Below are 18733 nucleotides of genomic sequence, written 5' to 3'. Positions count from 1 at the left end.
AACATTTGTTAAAAAAAAGCAACTTAAAACTAAATTGGATAAACAGCTGATGAAAATATTATTATATGGATTGAAGCTCATCCTGTGTATCCTGTTATCCTATGCGATTTTGTGCCGTGATATTGATGTTTCATTTTTAAATAAGATGGTTATCATCAGTACTCAGTTATAATAGCGCCACTGGTTCTAATTATGCGTGCTCCAAACAGGCCATTTGTTTCATTAGGAGGAAATATTTAGCAACAACTAAGCCCTATGCAATACCTTTTGGAAAATACTCGTTTCAACAGCTGGAGCAACTGGCTTCACATACTTCTGCTTTTGGAAAGGTACTGGAGGACTTTAAATATTAATCACACTGTCTGAAGCATGCTTTCACTCGTAGTTTGGACATTTTCTTGTCTCTTAGGAAAGCAGGAAACTAAATGGTTGATTAGAAAATTTCAACCACCATGAGGTCACCAATCAAACCTCTATGGGGTTTTTTCTTTACCACAGAGAAAACAATTTCTCTGATTATAACCCAGTGGAGTCAGTGGGATTTTTTTCACCGTGGTTGTGTAAAGGTTTATCAAGTCTGAGGCTTGTTAGGGCCTCAGAAATTCTTGTGCCTGCCTTGCTGGTCGCACTTTTTCCTCTCCCCAACCACACTGCAACATCTTGAAATCAGTCCAGCATCCAAGGCCTGCCCACACAACCCCAAGAGGATGACATAGAGAGTGAAACAGGCCCCCAGCTACACACCAGTATAACATACTCCTAATGATTGTGAGAACGAGAGGAGGCCGAGGAAGGAGGACAGAAGAGACAGAGTGGAGGGGAGGGGGCACTGAGAGCTGAACTGAGGCGGAGAGAGCCAGAGAGAGAGTGTTTATTTAAGTTTTTCGTCTCCTGACTCAGACAGAGAGCAGACTACAGAGGATAATGAGAAACAGACCTTTGGTGGAGAGGAAGAGGAGGGAGGCAAGACTCAGGAGAAGGAGGGACAAGGAGGATTCAGTGGGGAGAAGAGGGGAGAAAGAGCTGGGAGGGAAAGGAAAAAAATGCAAGAGAAGAAAAGGGGAGGAGTGACAGCCAAAAAAGGGGGGGCTGTTGTGTTCATTGCCACAGGAAATAGGCCCTCTTATGTTCACTAACTGACAGTTAACATCACAGCCCTGGTGGCCGTGCAGGCGGCCTATGGCAGGTTTCAGAGATAATGAACTTCTTGCCATGTGTCCTGCTCATGATTGGAATAATAATCATATTGTTTTGGGCTTAACTGTGCGAAAATCTAATTGATGATAAGGATGATGAGGACATGAAGTTGATTTTAAAAGGAAAAACTAAATGAGATGATGCAAATGATGCAAAATGAGACAAGAAAAGAGAAATTTGCATGGGATTGTTATAATAAGTGAATGTTAAGTGAATGACTTCAAGAGAAATCTTCAGAGTGAGCGAGGCAGGGGGAGAGGAGGGGGGCAGGAGGTTGGGCAGAGGGGATTCATGACTGACAGACATGAGGTCCTATGGGGAATGAGTAACGGACCAACTGGAGCTGGGAAACCCACCCAAAGGCAATTAAGGGTAAAGGACGACAAAAATATTTGATAAACTTTTTTTCCCTCCTCCCAGTCTCTTGAAGAACTAGAAGAAGAAGAAGCTACAGGGATGACGATGGAGCTAGAATGAAAGAGCCGACGGTATTTTGGAAATATGATTCGGAGAAGACTGTAAATTATCCGGAGCGAAAATTTGATTTGGATATCAAGACATCAAGTCTGGAAAAACTTGCAAACAAGGAGGCAAGAAGCAGAATTTCTCGCGTAGAAACTTTCTGAAGCAAAACTTTCCTACATATCCCAGATGAGGAACATTAGCACAATGACACGCACTTAGGAGAAGCGTTTGGGGAATAAAGTTCTTTTGAATTCTTTTTAAAGGCGCACCAAGGGACGTTAAAATCGCCTGACGCAGGGAGACAAGATTGTATCAGTATATCTGTATCCTGTCCTTGCTGCCGGAGGGCGATGGGGGCCGCGCCGGGCTCGGGCTGGGAGGAGGGAGAGTTCGAGTTCAAGTTGGTTTTTGAGGAGGATCCGCCGTCGCGGCAGAGCCAGGGTCCATCCCCGGTGCGCACTACCGAGCCGGAGAGCTCCGCTGCCGGGGTGGAAAGTGAAGGCGCCCTGCTGCAACTCGACTCCTGCAGCAGCAGCAGCCTGGGTTAGAGTCACTTCCTGAATAGCTGAACGTGTTAAAAGCAAAGGGACATACTGGATAAAGGGGGTCTGAGCGGCCTGACGGGGTGGCTTCTATAACTCATGGGAACTTCTGTGCGCGTGCGTGTCGTTTGATGGGGCTTTCATCTGCATGCCTGTGCTTATGTGATGTGTATGTTTGAACGTACGTCCGATGCTTGCGTGAGAACGAGTATATTTTTACTGTGTGTTTGTTTTCTGTGTGGTATGCATCTGCGTGCATATCTTTGCGCATTGTGAGCTTGTGCATGCGTGCGTGCAGCCCCAGACTCAATGTGTTTCTAATCAGCTGTGCGTGTGAGTAGAGTTAACAGCTGCCATCTGGGAAGGAACCTCAACCTCTGTGTACTGAACACACACACACACACACACACACACACACACACACACTCACACACACACACACCTCCCTCTCGTCTTCATCCGAGCTCCACCAATACATACACATACCTCACATCCTCACATCTTCTCACTCATTTGTTTCCCGCCCACACTGGCATACATTTGTATTACCACACCCAAGGTATGAACATTAACTACAGGAGAAAAAGGAGAGGGCAAGTCTTCACGTTTTTCTTCACTTTTTTTGAAATGTTTCAGAGTATGTAGGTTTTATTTATTTGGGTAAAAATCTCCATGGATATGCCCATAAAATGTGTTAAAGTTGGGCTTTTCAAAGTTAAGTATGAATCCAATATCTATCAAGGTAAACAGATTGACAATTTAGCTGCAACAAGATTGTTGTGGTGGTAAAGTTTGTTCACCAATGAGTTGAATAATTTAACTGTCAAAGACTTTTAAAAAATCCATTATTGCAAATACTTATACTTTAGGTCTATTATGCTGCTCCAGACCTGTTTTGTGACCTATTGTTTTTACCCAGAACCTCACGCCGGAAACCATCTCATTTAAGATCGAAGTTTGTTAAAGAGCTGGACTCTCGAACTGAGATTCTCTGAAGTATATTAGATCTGTTAGACTGGTATCTCCAAAAGAAACTGATCCAATGATAATTTAAATTATGGGTTTTTTTTAAAGATTAAGAAGAGAACACGAAGAGATAAATTCCCCATTAAGTTGTGGCAAAAAAAAAAAAAAAAAAGACAACAGTTTAAGCTTAAGAAGAAATCAATCTGAGTGGCACAAATGTATGTTTTTTTTCCATTTCTTTTGAACCCTATAAGGCTTATATATATATATATATATATATATATATATATATATATATATATATATATATATATATATATATATATATATATATATATATATATATATATATATATATATATATATATATATATGCGCGCCATACAAGGGGGCACGCAGCAGTATTATGCCATTTTTGCTTTTCCACCACTTGTGAGGCCCCACAGACCCCCAGGTTGAGGTAAACATTGCTTTCTTGAGGTTCAGCTCAGGACATGGAAACAAACATGAAAGTATATCAGATCAGTGAGTCTTTTTTTTCCCTGTTCGATAAGTGTTAGTTAAATTCTGGTGCCTCATAAACTCCTGCTGGTCTACATATAAACCGCTAAATCACTGATTCATGTGAAAAATCCGCCAGCAGAAGAGTTGCCTCAGTACTGCAGCTTTAATCACTTGGAAATACTTTTGTTGCCAGGAAACATTTGAAGAGATTTTTTTTTTCACCCAGCGTCTTAATTCGTTGGCAGTTGCTGTTGTGTGTCCGCATTGCCCAAAAATTGCCCGCATGGCCCGCTGCCACTACGGAGCGGCAGTGATCAGTCGGAGCCTCGTTCATTAGAGAGTAACTACTGTTTGACTCCATGTGAAGCCAGACCACACCACACTGGGAAAATGTTGTGGCAAGGGATGTGGCCTTAAGGAGTCAGTTTGGTGGCTTATGGGCAAAATCCAAAGGAGTCATGTTGAGATTATACAATGAAAAAAGTCTCTATATAAATGTCAAGGTCAGCGGTGGATTTGGGTGTGTGGTTCTTCATGCTGTGAAATGAATCAGTGAGCCAAAAGTAAACTTCATGATTTAGTTAGAATTCCCATTTCACCCTTTACTGCGCAATTTGTAACTATAATACATGGAAAAATGTACGAAATAGTTTAAAAGTAGAGCTGAAAGTTTTGGGGGGATTTTGATAAATTGTTGCCATACGACATAGTGATTACGGATAAAACCAAATCCCACTTTAAGGCAAGATTATCACAGTCTTTTTGGCCCACATTTAGATTCATCTGGACATCTACGTTGATGTTTTTGAACTGAATGTGGAAGCTAAGCTGGCAGCATTTACCATTCCAAGTTTGGTCCCCTGTTTCCTGTTGCTTTTATTAACAAAATAATTAAGACTAAGACTAAAAAATAGCATGAAGAATTTTAAAATGAAAACCAATTGGTGTCCAAGAGTCACAAAGAAAACATGGCTGATACCAAACTCATGTCTGCCTTTTAAATGTGAAGCTATAGTTAGCTGCTAATTAGTCTAGCTAGCATAAAGATTTAACAACAGCTTCAGAGATAATAATACATTGATTTTTATGCTTCTGACTAGGTGTTTCCAGTCTTTATGCTATAAAATTAAGCTAGTTGTCTCCAAATAGTGTACCAAGGAATACGAGTGTGCAGTGAGGAACAGTGTAGATATGCCTTGGGATTCACCTCAGTGAATGGTCACGTTATGATGGTGCAGCGGTTTGAGTGTCAGAGTGATCCTGGAGGTTATGTTGTTGGGGGCATTTCCTCCAGGTTGGGTCTCCCAAGACAAACTGGTCTGTGACTGAGACTTGGCTCATTCCAAAAAAGCTTTGAACGTGACACATGGTCAGCATTTTTCCCTGTTTTTTGTGGACTGTATAAAACTGTCTGATAAGGTGCCGGAGACAAATTATATCCTAGAATTAAACAGCAATGCTTTTAGTGTTGTGATGGTAAAAACTGTGGGCAGATGTTCACATTGGTTCTTCCATGTAGAGTGGAAGTCCGGTCAGACAGAGCTATAAATATTGATTAGGCTGTGGCAATTGGGAAAACATATGCATGCATCTTTTTTAAATACAATAGCATTTGACTGAAGTTCACCTACATATACAAACTACTTTTTCTTTTAAATATAAGCAACACATTTAAGGCATATACATTTGTCTACATGTAAATTCTGTTTCATTAATTTCATGGACTCTTACATGTCTGGATTATGACATTTGTCACCTTCCTAACCCCAGTGTCTGCATTATAACCCTGTGATGTGACACGAGTCTGGCTCAGGTTGCTCAGTACCATAAGAGACAGAGTTCAAAGCACAAGGTCAGATGTTAGAGGTGTACTCGTGGAGTATGTGTTTCTCGAATTGCTTGCTTTTCTTTTGATTGAGATGTAAGAGGGGCATCCAGCAAACGGCGACGTTCCCAACTCCTAATTTAATTTTTTTTTAAGCAAGGAAATGTATGGTGTGATGCTAGTGGAGCTTTTTACTAAGAACACAAATACCGCTGTAATGCTATGTTCCTTCAGGCGATGTAATCAGAAGAAATTTTAAATGACAGATGTAATAGAGGCTTCCAAATACCACTATTTGCCTTAAGATTTTGGCTGGCTATCAAGTACACCTTGTACACAAAATGTTTTAAAATCACTCAACAATGTTAAGCAGCTGTTTGCCTCAGATTTTCTAAAAATGTCAAACGACTTAATCCTCTGTGAGTGCAGCTAGTTGTTTCTTATCTATTTACTAAACTGTTTGGAGTAGTTTTGCATTTTCCGAAAATTACTTCTATTTCCTAATTTATATTAAAAGTGACAAAAATGCTGCATTTGCTTTTAAGACATTATTGCGGTAAAATTCCAGCGTGTGCATTTTCCATATGGTAGCAATTACAGTAAAAAGGAAGGGAAACTGATGTGTAAAGCATGATAGAAGCACACTGATGATAAAAAATGAATCCTTACTCACCACAAATTGTGTTTACAATATTTTGATTTTCATCTAATGAGTCTCTCTCACGCCAGAGGTACAAGAGCAGGACAGTTGCAGAGCTAGCTATTATTGTGTGGTTAAGGGGATGAAAAGCAGATGAATAATTATTTATTGTCATGTGGATGAAAAGGTATATAGTGAACAGAACAAAGTGCTGTTCTTTGGGAGCATGGGATTATAGTCAGTTTAAGCAAGCGGGCAACTTGCCAACAGAAAGAGTATTGTAAAGATTTTCTAATTCATATAATTTGTGGGTGTGCCCTTCATGAATCCGGATATTCATCCCAACCTTTATGTGTTTTCAGTTACAGACAAAAACCTGGCTGCCTCTCACGCAGGTCACTCAATCGACATCCCCAGCCCGACACCTGCGTCCAGTCAGCGGGCAGGGATGCATTCCCCACCTCCACGAAGGGATCACTTCAATAAGTTCAGCGGGACCTATGAGAGCCTGCCGGCACGCTCTGTACAGGTGAGACAGCCTATGTCTAAGTATTTCATATAATCTGCAGTTTCAACCTCGACTGAACAAATGAGCGTAGAAAGAATCAGCTACAGCAGCTGCAGCAGCCGTCTGATTGGTTGACCTTAAGTTTGTTCCAAGAGCATATTCAACTTTTGTAGACACGCCGTCGATTGCATGTAAGTCAGTCCAGGAAGAAGGAGGCTTCCTCAGCAGCTTTTTCTTGGGTTTCCTTCCATTTTCCCTTAAGATTAAGAGGTTTTCCTTACTTGGAGAGTTTTTGCTGTATCCAAACCAAGGGCCGAAAGACTTAGGGTATATAAGTTAAAGTTTTTTGAGACAAAGCAAACAGACTTTTAAACACTCACACATTTAGTGTTTCTACTCATGCAGTTGAGGAAATATTAGGCAAGACGTGGACATACTGCTTTTCATTCGGACACTTGTTTCAATTCATCTCAGCACAGCCTGAAAATCAACTCACAGTGACTTAAAAACTGCTTGAGATTGACAAACAATAGCATGAACCAATACTTGGTTTGATTTTTTTCATATATTATTATTGGTACTCAAAGTTTTTTTTGTTATTATGCATTCAGCTACTTGTTTTCTATGACTTAAGCATTTTGCAGGGCAGCTGCTGAAATATGTTGTAATACTGTCTCAGAATATAACAAGGTGAGAGTACATGTACAGTTTTCAATGAATTCTGTGGTTTACTGGGTAAAGATTGGTCTTTTGTACCTGAAGGACCCAAATTCTGGACTTGCAGACAACACAGGGTAAATGAAAAACAATCCTTGATTAGGTTAAAAGTCCTTTACAAAAGTTGAAAATTCCACAGCTGCACAATACATGAGGGAATAAACACAGAGAGGTAAACAGACTATTAAAATAAAACAGGAAGTAACTGCACAGCGAATCACGTGAAAAAGAAGAAGACTTGACAGCGAGAGGGTGGAGAAGCAAGCATGCATCCCACAAATAAAACACATAACCCAAACTGTATTATATTAACTAAAACTCAAAATTATAAAAACCACAGGACGTGACAAACAAGCGGTTTTAAACACAGCCAGACACCCAGCCTGCTTTCTCCTACAGTCCTGGAGTAATTTTGAAAAAGTCTGAAGGCAGCTATATTTCACTGTGGCAGATATTATATTTTATGTTTCAAATTAAGCTAAAGAGGCTTTCAGGGAGCACATCCTTAAAAGGGGTCAGTGCCAAGAAAAGGATCCAAATCCACACATAAAAAAAACCTTTTTCTCATAGTTTATCTCACCACGATGTTTAATGAAATTCTTAGTACATACAAACAAAACGTAGTGATCACTGCCTCAGTGCTCTCTAAATAGAGAAGGGAATAAATAACGGCTGTTTGCCTTGACGTTAACAGATGTCCCCTTTAACTACTTGGTGGAGACCACAAGAATTAACACTTTCTAATATTTTTTCTTTGCTTTTTATACATCCATCCATCCATCCATTCGCTTCCGCTTATCCTTTTCAGGGTCGCGGGGGGCGCTGGAGCCTATCCCAGCTGTCATAGGGTGAGAGGCGGGGTACACCCTGGACAGGTCGCCAGTCTGTCGCAGGGCCAACACACAGGGACAGACAACCATTCGCACTCACATTCATTCGCACATTCACACCTAGTGACAATTTGGATTATCCAATTAACCTATCCCCACAAGCTGCATGTCTTTGGATGGTGGGAGGAAGCCGGAGTACCCGGAGGGAACCCATGCAAACACGGGGAGAACATGCAAACTCCACACAGAAAGACCCCGGCCTGATGTTGGAATTGAACTCAGGACCTTCTTGCTGTGCGGCAACAGTGCTAACCACCGTGCCACCATGCTGCCTTTTTATACATTATTATTATTATTATTATTATTATTATTATTATTATTATTATTATTATTATTATTATTATTATTATTATTATTATTATTATTATTATTATTATTATTAACTCCTCCAGTTCTGATAAGACTTGGTAAGGATGTAGAGTGGGGTCGTGTTAAAAATCCATTAAAATTTGGTCTGCATCCACCAAGGTCTTCAAGGTCAACTTCATTATTTATTAGTTGAAAATTGTCAAAAAGCCTCATAACTTATAAAAATAGGATTCTTACAAGTGCAGTGTTTGTAGAAAGTACCATAGAGAATCTTAAAATATCGTGTCGCATTTGACCTTTGACCTCTCCTTAAAGGTCAAAAGATTGATCTGAAGGTCAAAGTAATAACAATGGTTTAAAGAGCTATTTAAAATTGTGCTTCTTACTGCCAGTTTTCTTACTGAGATTTGAATTGTTAATTAGATATATTTTTTTGTGTGTGACAATTTTTGTGACGAGCCTCTTATCTTTTTTCCAGGTTTCTGAATCTCGTGTGGTCGAGTGCCCCAGCATCCAGATAACCACCATCTCGCCTGACGATGACACAACACCCACCATTTCCAGTTACTGGGACATGGGCAACAGCGGCGGTTGGGACAGAGAGCGCCTTTACCTGCCTCTACTGGATCCTTTTACCTATCGTGACAGATGCCCCAGCTCCCTCAGCCCCAGCCCCGCCTCTAGCCCCTCCTCTCGAGGCTGGCTCAGTCCCGCTTCCAGCTGTGACTCTCTGCTGGTGGAGGAGGAGGAGCTGAATGAAGGCAGCATCAATTTTGGGCACTCATCATCCTCAAGGCCCACCTCACCTAGTGGGAAGAAGCGTAGAAACTCCCCGCTGGCGTCTCCCTGTACTTCGCGCAGAGGGAGTTACTCAGAGGAACTGCATGGGTGCAACCTGGAGGGTGGAGAGTCCACCCCTCACTCTCAAGCTCCGCCCAGCAGCTGTGAGCTCAGCATTCCTCAGAAAACCAGGAAGACATCCTTGGAGCAGGTAAAGTGCTGTGTGTGATCTATTGCTTTTATTTAGGTGCCGCCCTGCCAAACCTGGAGCAGGCCTCTCAAAGCAGCAGTATAAAATTCTGTTTTCTAACTCGGCTCCTACTCTTAGACCTCAAGCTGCCATCCCTGTCTAGTTTGTTTGTTTTTAAATTAAAACAGAAATTACAAGAGAGGGTTCAATCTAACTGTCAAGCCGAGGACACTGCACAGTCACACAGTAAAAAACTTGTGGAACTCAAGGTAGCCAAGCCATAATGAATGACCAGCTTCATGATTTATTTGAGTCTATATGTGACCATCATATATCAAATGAACACCAAGCTGTACTGAAGAAGACTTGAAACCAGTGACTGACCCATTAAACCTATCAGGAAAATGTTCAGTGAGGCAGAAAATTGAGTGAAAACTCAGTGATTTCCTCATTGACTTCTATGTAATGGCGCTCGCAGTGAGAGGAGTCGCCCCCTGCTGGCTATCACAAAGAATGCAGGTTCAAAGGACCTTTATTTCAGAGCCATCTATACAGTGTATGCTCATATTATGTTGCTTTTACTATGCTTCTGTCTAGCATCGGCACTAAATATGCATTTTAGCAAATACAAAAACTGAAGCAGTTTAAGTCTTAAAACAGTTTTCAAGAAAGCTTAAAGCTGCGACTTTTTAATGATACAGACACCAACATTTTAGTTCCTGATTGGATGTTTAATTTGTAAATATTAAACTCTGTTATGTTTTGAGATTTCATTTTTATCGTATGGATATTTCTTTCCCAATACCTTGGCTTCCTCTGGTGATGGATAATGCTATGTTGCTGTATTTACTGTGCAAAAACTCCCAGTCTGTGTGTTCTGCTGCTGTGGCTGCTTTATACTTGTGTTATTACTGAACCCTGATGTATTCATCAGAGTGTGAGAGTGTGTGTGTGCTTAGAAACCATGTAAAGGCATGGAATGTGTGTATGGCTGGGTGAAAAAAAGCTCTCTGAATGCTCAGTTAGAACAGAAAAGTGCTATATCTATATCTAAGTATCAGTCCATTTACTTTCAGCAATAGTTCCACATGATTGCCGGTCCAAACAGTTTTGCCATTACTATACTTCCTCGGTAATTTTTTGTAGAGATTAGCAGGCCCCTCTGTGTAGAGGGCCTGCCTATAATCCACGTGCTTGGACATTATTGCATAAATGTTGCTAATATTGCATTAGTCTATTAGTGTAGATACCTCCAAAAGCTGACCATGGTGTAATTTTCAGGCTGCATTGGCATGTTTTCTTACTCCTTTATTTTGTGATCTGTTCCTTGCCATAGTTTTGTTGACTTTGCTTTAGAGTACATTAGGGTTCCCTTACACAGAAATAAGGAAAACAACATTTACTTCTTTCTCTAAATCTCTAAAACTTTGGTTTTTGGATAATCAAACATGTTGTCATGATTTGAGTAGTGTCAAAGAAAGTCTTTGATTCTAATGTGTAAGGATTTTTAACATTTGATTTTTAATATGTTATATGGGCATGTGTTTAATTTAGATATGTTTCTCTCTTTTAGCTAGCCTCACATGCCTGTGTATGTGTGGTTTTGTTGGTTAATTTAATATGTTATCAATCTGCCAGGGACTACAGATGAAAATTAGCCCGTGCGGCTAAATCTGCCACATTCACATGATGAATTGTTTAAATAAACATAAACATAACCATACAGAGAAGACTGAAAAGAAACATAATAGTAATAGAAAAGCAAAAACAAGTCTGTGGAGAACTAAAGAGGTGAGATTTTTGTGTTGCAGTTATCTCCCAGGGAGGTGGACCAGGAGCAGGCTCAGGGCCACAGCTCTCCCTGCCCACTGCCAGAGACCCAGCAGACCAGGAGAGAGCCCCCATCTGTGGGCATGGACTACCTCTCTGTTCCCCCTCCTCTGGCCTGGGGCCGAACCCGAGCCAGCGCCCACAGCCCTCTATTCAGGCAAGGACAGCATCACTTTTCAACATTTCAATCCTGTAAATTTACTTGCTTCTCTCCATGTGGTTTTTCTATTCTTACTGCATCTAAAATTCTCACATCTGATTTATTTCAGGTCTAACGCCCTGCCGCCACTTGATTGGCCTCTGCCATCCCAGTTTGACCAGTATGAGCTGCGTATTGAGGTCCAGCCTCGGCCACACCACAGAGCCCACTACGAGACGGAGGGCAGCAGAGGAGCCGTCAAAGCTGCAACGACTGGACATCCTGTTGTCAAGGTGAAAACGAAACCCGCAGAGTCTCGTCAGAGTTTTTGTGATTTCTCAGGTTTTTTCACCTTTAACTGTGTTATATGATATCAGATCTAATTTAATGTTAACATGTTTTCGATCATGTTCACACGACACTGGAACAAATTCTTTGGCCACTGCTGCTGGCCTCATCGCAGTTTGATTTCACACTGCGTCTCTCTCTGTCTCTCTCTCTTCACAGCTGTGTGGTTACACAGAGAGGAAGCCGCTCTCTCTTCAGGTTTTCGTTGGAACAGCTGATGACCGATCAATCAGACCACATCCTTTCTATCAGATACACAGGTACTGAGCTGCAGTATTTTTCTATTTAAACACAAACGTTTTCTTCATGCCATAATGTTCAAGGAACACAAAATTCAGGGGACCCATCACGTGACTGTCGTAGCTTTAACTATTGTGCAATAAACCACCAGCTGGTCCAGAAAATGTGTTACAACAGTTTCCCAGTTTTTCCCATAATCCAGAGAATATATTTTTTGATTATGATATCCTATATCGAGTGAAGTGCAGATCCAAAGCAAAGCAGATCCAAACTGAGAAAAAAACACACCCACACAAATTTTGTATTTTAAACACAATATTGAGTTCACTTCCATCTTTGAAAGGAATATAATTTAAAACTGAGTCAAGAACCCTTAGAGATAGCGTGAGAAGTTCAGCCATCTGGGAGGGGATCAGAGTAGAGCCGCTGCTCCTCCACATCGAAAGGAGCCAGTTGAGGTGGTCCAGGCATCTGACAAGGATGTATGCTGGGCACGTCCTGGGTGAGGTGTTCTTGGCATGTCCCACGGGGAGAAGGCCCTAGGGCAGATCCAGGACATGCTGGAGAGATTATGTCTCTCGGCTGGCCAGGGAATGCCTTGGTGTCCCCCCAGACAAGCTGGAGGAGGCTTCTCTGCTTAGGCTGCTGCCCCTGTGACCTGGCCCCGGATAAGCAGAAGAAGATAGATAGATGGATGGATGGATAATTTAAAATTATATGTGAGAGATTCATTTATCATTCAGAAGGGAATGTAGTCAACTCTGCACACCTTAAACTGTCAGTCAATACTAAAAATATCAAAGTAAGTCTACGAGGTCAAGTTAGATGAATATTTTTTAGTGGCCAGTGAAATTTTCCAGCCATTGTATATTACAATGTTTTTTTTAAGTTAATAACATAAGTGCAAGACTTTAACTAATGCTCATTATTTTTTTAAGTCATTAGAAAAAAAGTGAGGGTGATATTAGTGATTATTGATCTCATGTGTTCACAGAACTTGAAGTGACATGAAAAGGAGCATTAAATCCTCACATTTTGGAAGCAATTTCACCGTTTTCCATTCATAAATAACTTGTGTTCTGCTGGGATTTCACTTTATTTTTCTCAGCTGATAAATTTAAATGTATGTTCCCCTTCAGAGTGACTGGAAAGATGGTGGGCACTGCCAGTCATGAGAGCGTCCAGGTGGGGACCAAACTACTGGACATCCCCCTCAGCCCTGAGAACAACATGACTGCTCTGTAAGTCAGAAGGATGCTCTCACTGTCCTGGTCATGTTTGTAGAAAAAGGATTTTTTTTAACACATATGCTGGAGTTGCTTATTATATATGCTCGGATGGGCTGCTCATGTTTGACTGCTGTGTCATACCTTTGTAACTGGCCTACTTTAAGTTTTAAATAGCTCTTTCCCTAAAGTTTCAGTTTCAGTGTTGAGTGAAACTTTTCCTACTCAAATTTATGTCATGAGACAAATCTTGTGTTTCACAGCATCGACTGTGCCGGGATTTTGAAATTGAGGAACTCAGACATTGAGCTGAGGAAAGGAGAAACAGATGTTGGAAGGAAAAACACACGTGTTCGTTTGGTGTTTCGTACCCACCTCCCTGTAGTGCCCCCTTCGGGACCCCCTGGACGAGTGTTGGCTCTGCAGGTTGCCTCTCTGCCCATCGAATGCTGTGAGTGGCTGCTTTACGGAGAATTCATATTATGATACAGAATCCTGTTACAAAGGAGTCACATTTGAAACATGCAGTGTCACTTGGATTTGTCAAAGGTTGAGATTTTTTATAATTCTGCAAACACTGATCACAAGCGCTTTGCTTTATAAACATTATTTTATTTTATTTTGTTTTTCACTTACAGATCTTATTTGATATATTTGATTTTATTCTACTTTATAATGTCATGTCTTTTTAATTAACCTTATTCTGCATTACTTCTGCTCCACTACTGAAGCTCTTAACTTCACTGATTACTCTTTGTTGCTTTTTTTGCATTTTATTTTACTTTATATTTTATGGCTGTTTTATTGCATTTTGCTCTGTATTATTAATGGCTTGTCCGTCATCTGTAGAGCACTTTGAGATGCACTAACCTTGATGAAAGGTAGTGTATGAATAAAGTCTGATGACTACATATGCATTTATCGTTTCGCTCCACCACAGCCCAGCGTTCGGCCCAGGAGCTGCCTGTCATTGAGTCGGTCAGCCTCACTTCCTGCTCTGTGGAAGGAGGGGAAGAGCTGCTGCTGAGCGGCACAAACTTCCTGCCAGTCTCCAGAGTCCTTTTCATGGAGAGAGGCACAGGTAAGCGTCCAGAGGAGCCTTGGCACATTTTAATTTACAGAACTGGCAGTAAAAGTTGATTGGGAATATAATAAGACAGAAAATAACTTGAAATCTGTTTTTAATATTAGGTAAATGATACTTCAGCCCATTAGATTTAGGTTAAAATAGAAAATAGAACTTACAATTCTCTAACTATTAACTTCTCCAACTAATTAAACATGCATGGGAGAGTTAACAGACCCTCTATACATACACAGAGAGGCAAGAGAAGAAATAAAATTAAATGCAAGACACTAAAGACAAGGAACTTCCAAAATAAAATGTGAGAGTCATAGCTAAATGGAACAAATGCTGAGGGAACAAATAAAAAATGAGTCAAGAACTGAGAAAAGCAAAATGTTCAAATAACATAAAGATCAATAAACCAAAATAAAAATACCAAACAACCTAAAATAGTTCAAAAACCACATTAAGTTATACATACACACACAAAAAAAGATAATTTTCACTATTTCATAGTGAATAGTTCTCTCATATCAAATCATAAAAACTGTCAAAATGCACATTTCCAGGTTCCCACACATAGTTGACAAGCATTCCAAACTTCAAATGCAGAGCAATGTTTGCTTTGATGCAATGTTTGTGCAACTAGGTCTAATAAACATTGAAGATGATGTGGGACTATATTTTTATTACAACAAACAATAGCCCCCTTTAAATGGTTGTATTCACATATTTGAAGTTCATTATATGCTGATAATTTTCACATTCAGGTCTGTGTAATCCAGCTATTAGAAACTTATCTCACATGTATGTCATAACGTGTGGAGAACGTGGACTCGGATAGAGACTCAAGAGCTTAAAAAAATCAACAAACAAATCTTTATTCAAGCTGAACATCAAAATTCAACCCAGAAGACACACAAAGAAAAGATTATATGATGATTATTTGATTGAATGATGAGTTCAGAATCAGAAGGGGGATACTAGAAGTCTAACAGACATTTTAAATGAAGCTTAATTCAGATGCTGCACTTTTTTAATTGACTTGTGTTCATTATGTCAAACCTTGCTCTTGTGCTCTTTTGCATTAGATGGCAAATTACAGTGGGAGGAGGAGGCTCATGTTGACCGTGACAACAGCAATGAGGTAAATTTGTGAAATTTCAGCAGACGCATCCAACACAACTGGAGATGCTCTGATAAATGCTCTGTAATCCCCCTGTATGTCGTCTTTATGCCTTCCAGTGTCTTTTATGTGTGAGGGTCCCAGCCTACAGTGACCTATCCGTCAGTCGGCCTGTGTCGGTCAATCTTTATGTTTCTAATGGGAAGAGGAAACGGAGCAGCACTAACTGCTTCAAGTATTTACCCAGTGAGTATCTAATCCCACAAATAATTTTGAAATAAAGAGATTTACAGTTTGAAATCCAATGTAAATACAACACTTATATGTGTCAGCTGGACATGCTTTACATAAACATCAGTTATGTGTGTCAGTTATTCTCGGTTTCTTCCCTCAGTTATGTTCAAAGAAGATGATCCCCTGCTCTGTCGATCCCCTATGCTGCCTCTGGATGGTGCAAACATGTGCCCTGCAGGGGGTCCACCCAGGATAGACAGAGGCTTCCATGTGAGAGGGGACCAGATGACTGATGAGCAAAATCTGAGCTTCCACCTACCCCCCTACCCCTCCACCTATTCCTCTCCGTGCCCACCCATAAACTACAATGAGGAGTACTGCTCTAAACCTGATGCCACGGTGGAAGAGCCCGGCGGGACCAGGCCAGCACTATCCGAGCGTCACCCCAGTTTTGAGAACCTAGAGCTGGGCTTCACCGAGCTCCTTCCCCCTCTGTACCCACGTGGTCCGCAGCCTCCCTCACCTTCACCTTCCCCATGGCTGGACTCACCCTACTTGTCCTCTTCACCCTCTCCTTCCCACTCATCCTCTCTCAGCCCTTTCCCAGCTGGAAGTCCTATCTCAACCTCCCCTCTGCCTCCCATCCCCAACTCCTCTTACCCACAGTACTCTGCTTATGCTCAGGAGGTCTGTCCCTCCCCTCCTACCAACCCAAACCCCTATCAGGATATCTGCCCAGCATCCTACTCCCACTATGAGGGCTGGGACCCCCAGGGAAGAGTGTTGGATACAGGAAATGGAGGAGAGAGGGATCCCAAGATCCAGGAGTGTCCATTGGAGTTTACCAGCTCTGCCTCTATGCACCACATTACCTTTGAAGAAGGTGAGACATAGTTTTTTCAAAACAATTTGATATTTGAAAACGGATTTGATAAAAAATGACATAAGTGGCTACAAACACAGATACAGAAATGTTGCAGGAAGAAATACAAAGAAGAATGAATGGTATCCACTGAATGGACTGTGCATTTTGGCTGCCACTCTCTAGGTATTTTGGACGTTTTTTATTTTGTTTTTCTGGCCAGAAGTGACCAGATTTGGAAGAGAATGTGGAGTCCTAAGATATCTGGTAATATCACCAAATTTGACATACATATCTGTTAATTATTGATAAGAAACATAAAAATAAAAAACAGAAATTTCACTCCACAAAACTAGATCACAAAGTTCTTGGACAGCTGTACCACACAAACAGCACAACTACACTTAGTAGCCTTTCTAGTATCTAAATGTACAGCTTATAAAATAACTTTTTATTTTGAAAGGGCAAACTTTTCACAGAAACAATTTGTTCTACCAGACTGTAAACACGACTTTAATGCCGTAAAGCTGGCCATTTTAAAGTGGGTATCAGCGGAAGTTGACTCACTTTTGCAGCCAGTCTCCAGTGGCCACTATAGGAATTGCAGTTTTTAGCACTTAGTGTTGTCCTTGTTTTTCAGCCCTGGGACTATGATTTTTAAAGGCACTTTTTAAAACAAGTTTATTAAATCATGTTTATTAATGCTGAAATATTTTTCTACTCACTGGTGCATTGTCTTTGATCTACAAACACTGCTTTATGGCGTGAGAACGTAATATGACATGCAACACAGGCTCCCTGATAGGATAGCTGGTGATCATGTGGTATTTGGTGTAAAGATTTGGCTACCAGGCCGATTCACAACCTTATATTGACATTACCTGCAGGGTCAGTCACAGTTTCACAGCATAGTAAAAAAGAAAAGAGCTGTATTTTTGTCAAAATTTGAATAATCTGAATTTATGCTCTCCAACCTAGTTTGCCACTTAATTTGGCCCCAAAAATTGTCTTTTTGATGAGAAAGTGAAACCTTGTTGTAGGTAAACTGGTAGCTTGAGAAACAAAGTGGTTAATTCCAACCTACCTCTTGACTAAAATAAAAGAACCCCGAAAGACTAGTTTTCAAACAAGTAACTCCTTATTTGTAGAGTTTCAGTCTCTTCTAAAAACACCCTCAAAAGTCTCTTGCCTGGTTCTGCTAGAAGCTTCTTCCTGCTTCCTGTTAAAAGTGCTTACTCTTAAGGGGTTGCTCGATTGTTTGGGTTTTCCCCAATACTGTAGGGTTTTACGATTATTGATGATTGATTTAACTGCATGGAGTTATTGATGGTGACTTGACTTGATTGAGTTGATAATTGTATAAACTATTTTTGATACATCAAAACTAAAAATTTCTGGTAACATGAACATAAAAAAACAACTGTCTTTTGTTTAGAAACTAATTACCAAACTATGTTTGTTTGTTTGTTTTTTATCAAATAGCATACAAGTTATAGTCAATGACAGATATATAGACAGATATTAGTCAATGTAATGTTTGGTAGCATCTTGTAGTTGCTGGTGTTTTTAGACGTTTACAGTCTTCACTGTAATTTGCATTATAGCGTTTTTAAAAAGAAACAAAGCATTAACCGTGGTGGTTAAGTTAGGGACTAGATTTTATTTTTACTTGATGCAAGAAGATGTGGTGTGGTGTGCAGTTTTTCTACATGTTCCAAATACGTGAAAAAAAAAATCTCTAAAAAGGGGATGTTGAAATACGATTAAAATAAAGCCTATGAATTCTGAAAATATACATACCATTGAAACTGACAGTGCAGTATAGGTTAGTATTGTATTTTACAGCAGCAAATTGCGTCCAGTGAATCTGTGATTTTCTTCTCCTTCCACAGTATCAGAGTTCATCGGGGAGGACATCCAGTCTTACCAGCCAAGCTCACAGATGGACAACCAGCCAAACTGAGCTGAGAGGGTCCCCCATTTGATATTCAGCCTCATTTTAAATTCCTTATGCACTCGGTATCAAGATGTGTCGCTGCAGTTACATGTAATATTGAAAGGGGATTACCAGGACACTGTTGTAATTATGACCACAGGTAACTGTTTTATAAAGGGAAACTAATATTTGT

The 18733-nt window shown here is 40.5% G+C and overlaps 1 protein-coding gene across 1 annotated transcript; it reads left to right on the top strand.

Moving 5' to 3' along the window:
* The first annotated feature begins 1564 nt into the window (after positions 1 to 1564).
* nfatc4 (nuclear factor of activated T cells 4) lies at positions 1565 to 18733 on the top strand. The gene is made up of 13 exons (XM_035908338.2): positions 1565 to 2205; positions 6502 to 6668; positions 9042 to 9554; positions 11345 to 11520; positions 11633 to 11795; positions 12010 to 12110; positions 13230 to 13331; positions 13580 to 13767; positions 14257 to 14397; positions 15474 to 15529; positions 15628 to 15754; positions 15903 to 16625; positions 18497 to 18733. The coding sequence occupies exons 1-13, from the start codon at positions 2013 to 2015 to the stop codon at positions 18565 to 18567; spliced, it is 2721 nt and encodes a 906-aa protein (XP_035764231.2). The 5' UTR covers positions 1565 to 2012; the 3' UTR covers positions 18568 to 18733.

This window comes from Neolamprologus brichardi, chromosome 18 (assembly GCF_056152115.1).
Source record: "Neolamprologus brichardi isolate AB-2024 chromosome 18, ASM5615211v1, whole genome shotgun sequence".
Taxonomy (NCBI): Eukaryota; Metazoa; Chordata; class Actinopteri; order Cichliformes; family Cichlidae; genus Neolamprologus; species Neolamprologus brichardi.
Note: the sequence above shows the minus strand (reverse complement) of the source record. Positions and strands in the feature narration are given on the sequence as shown.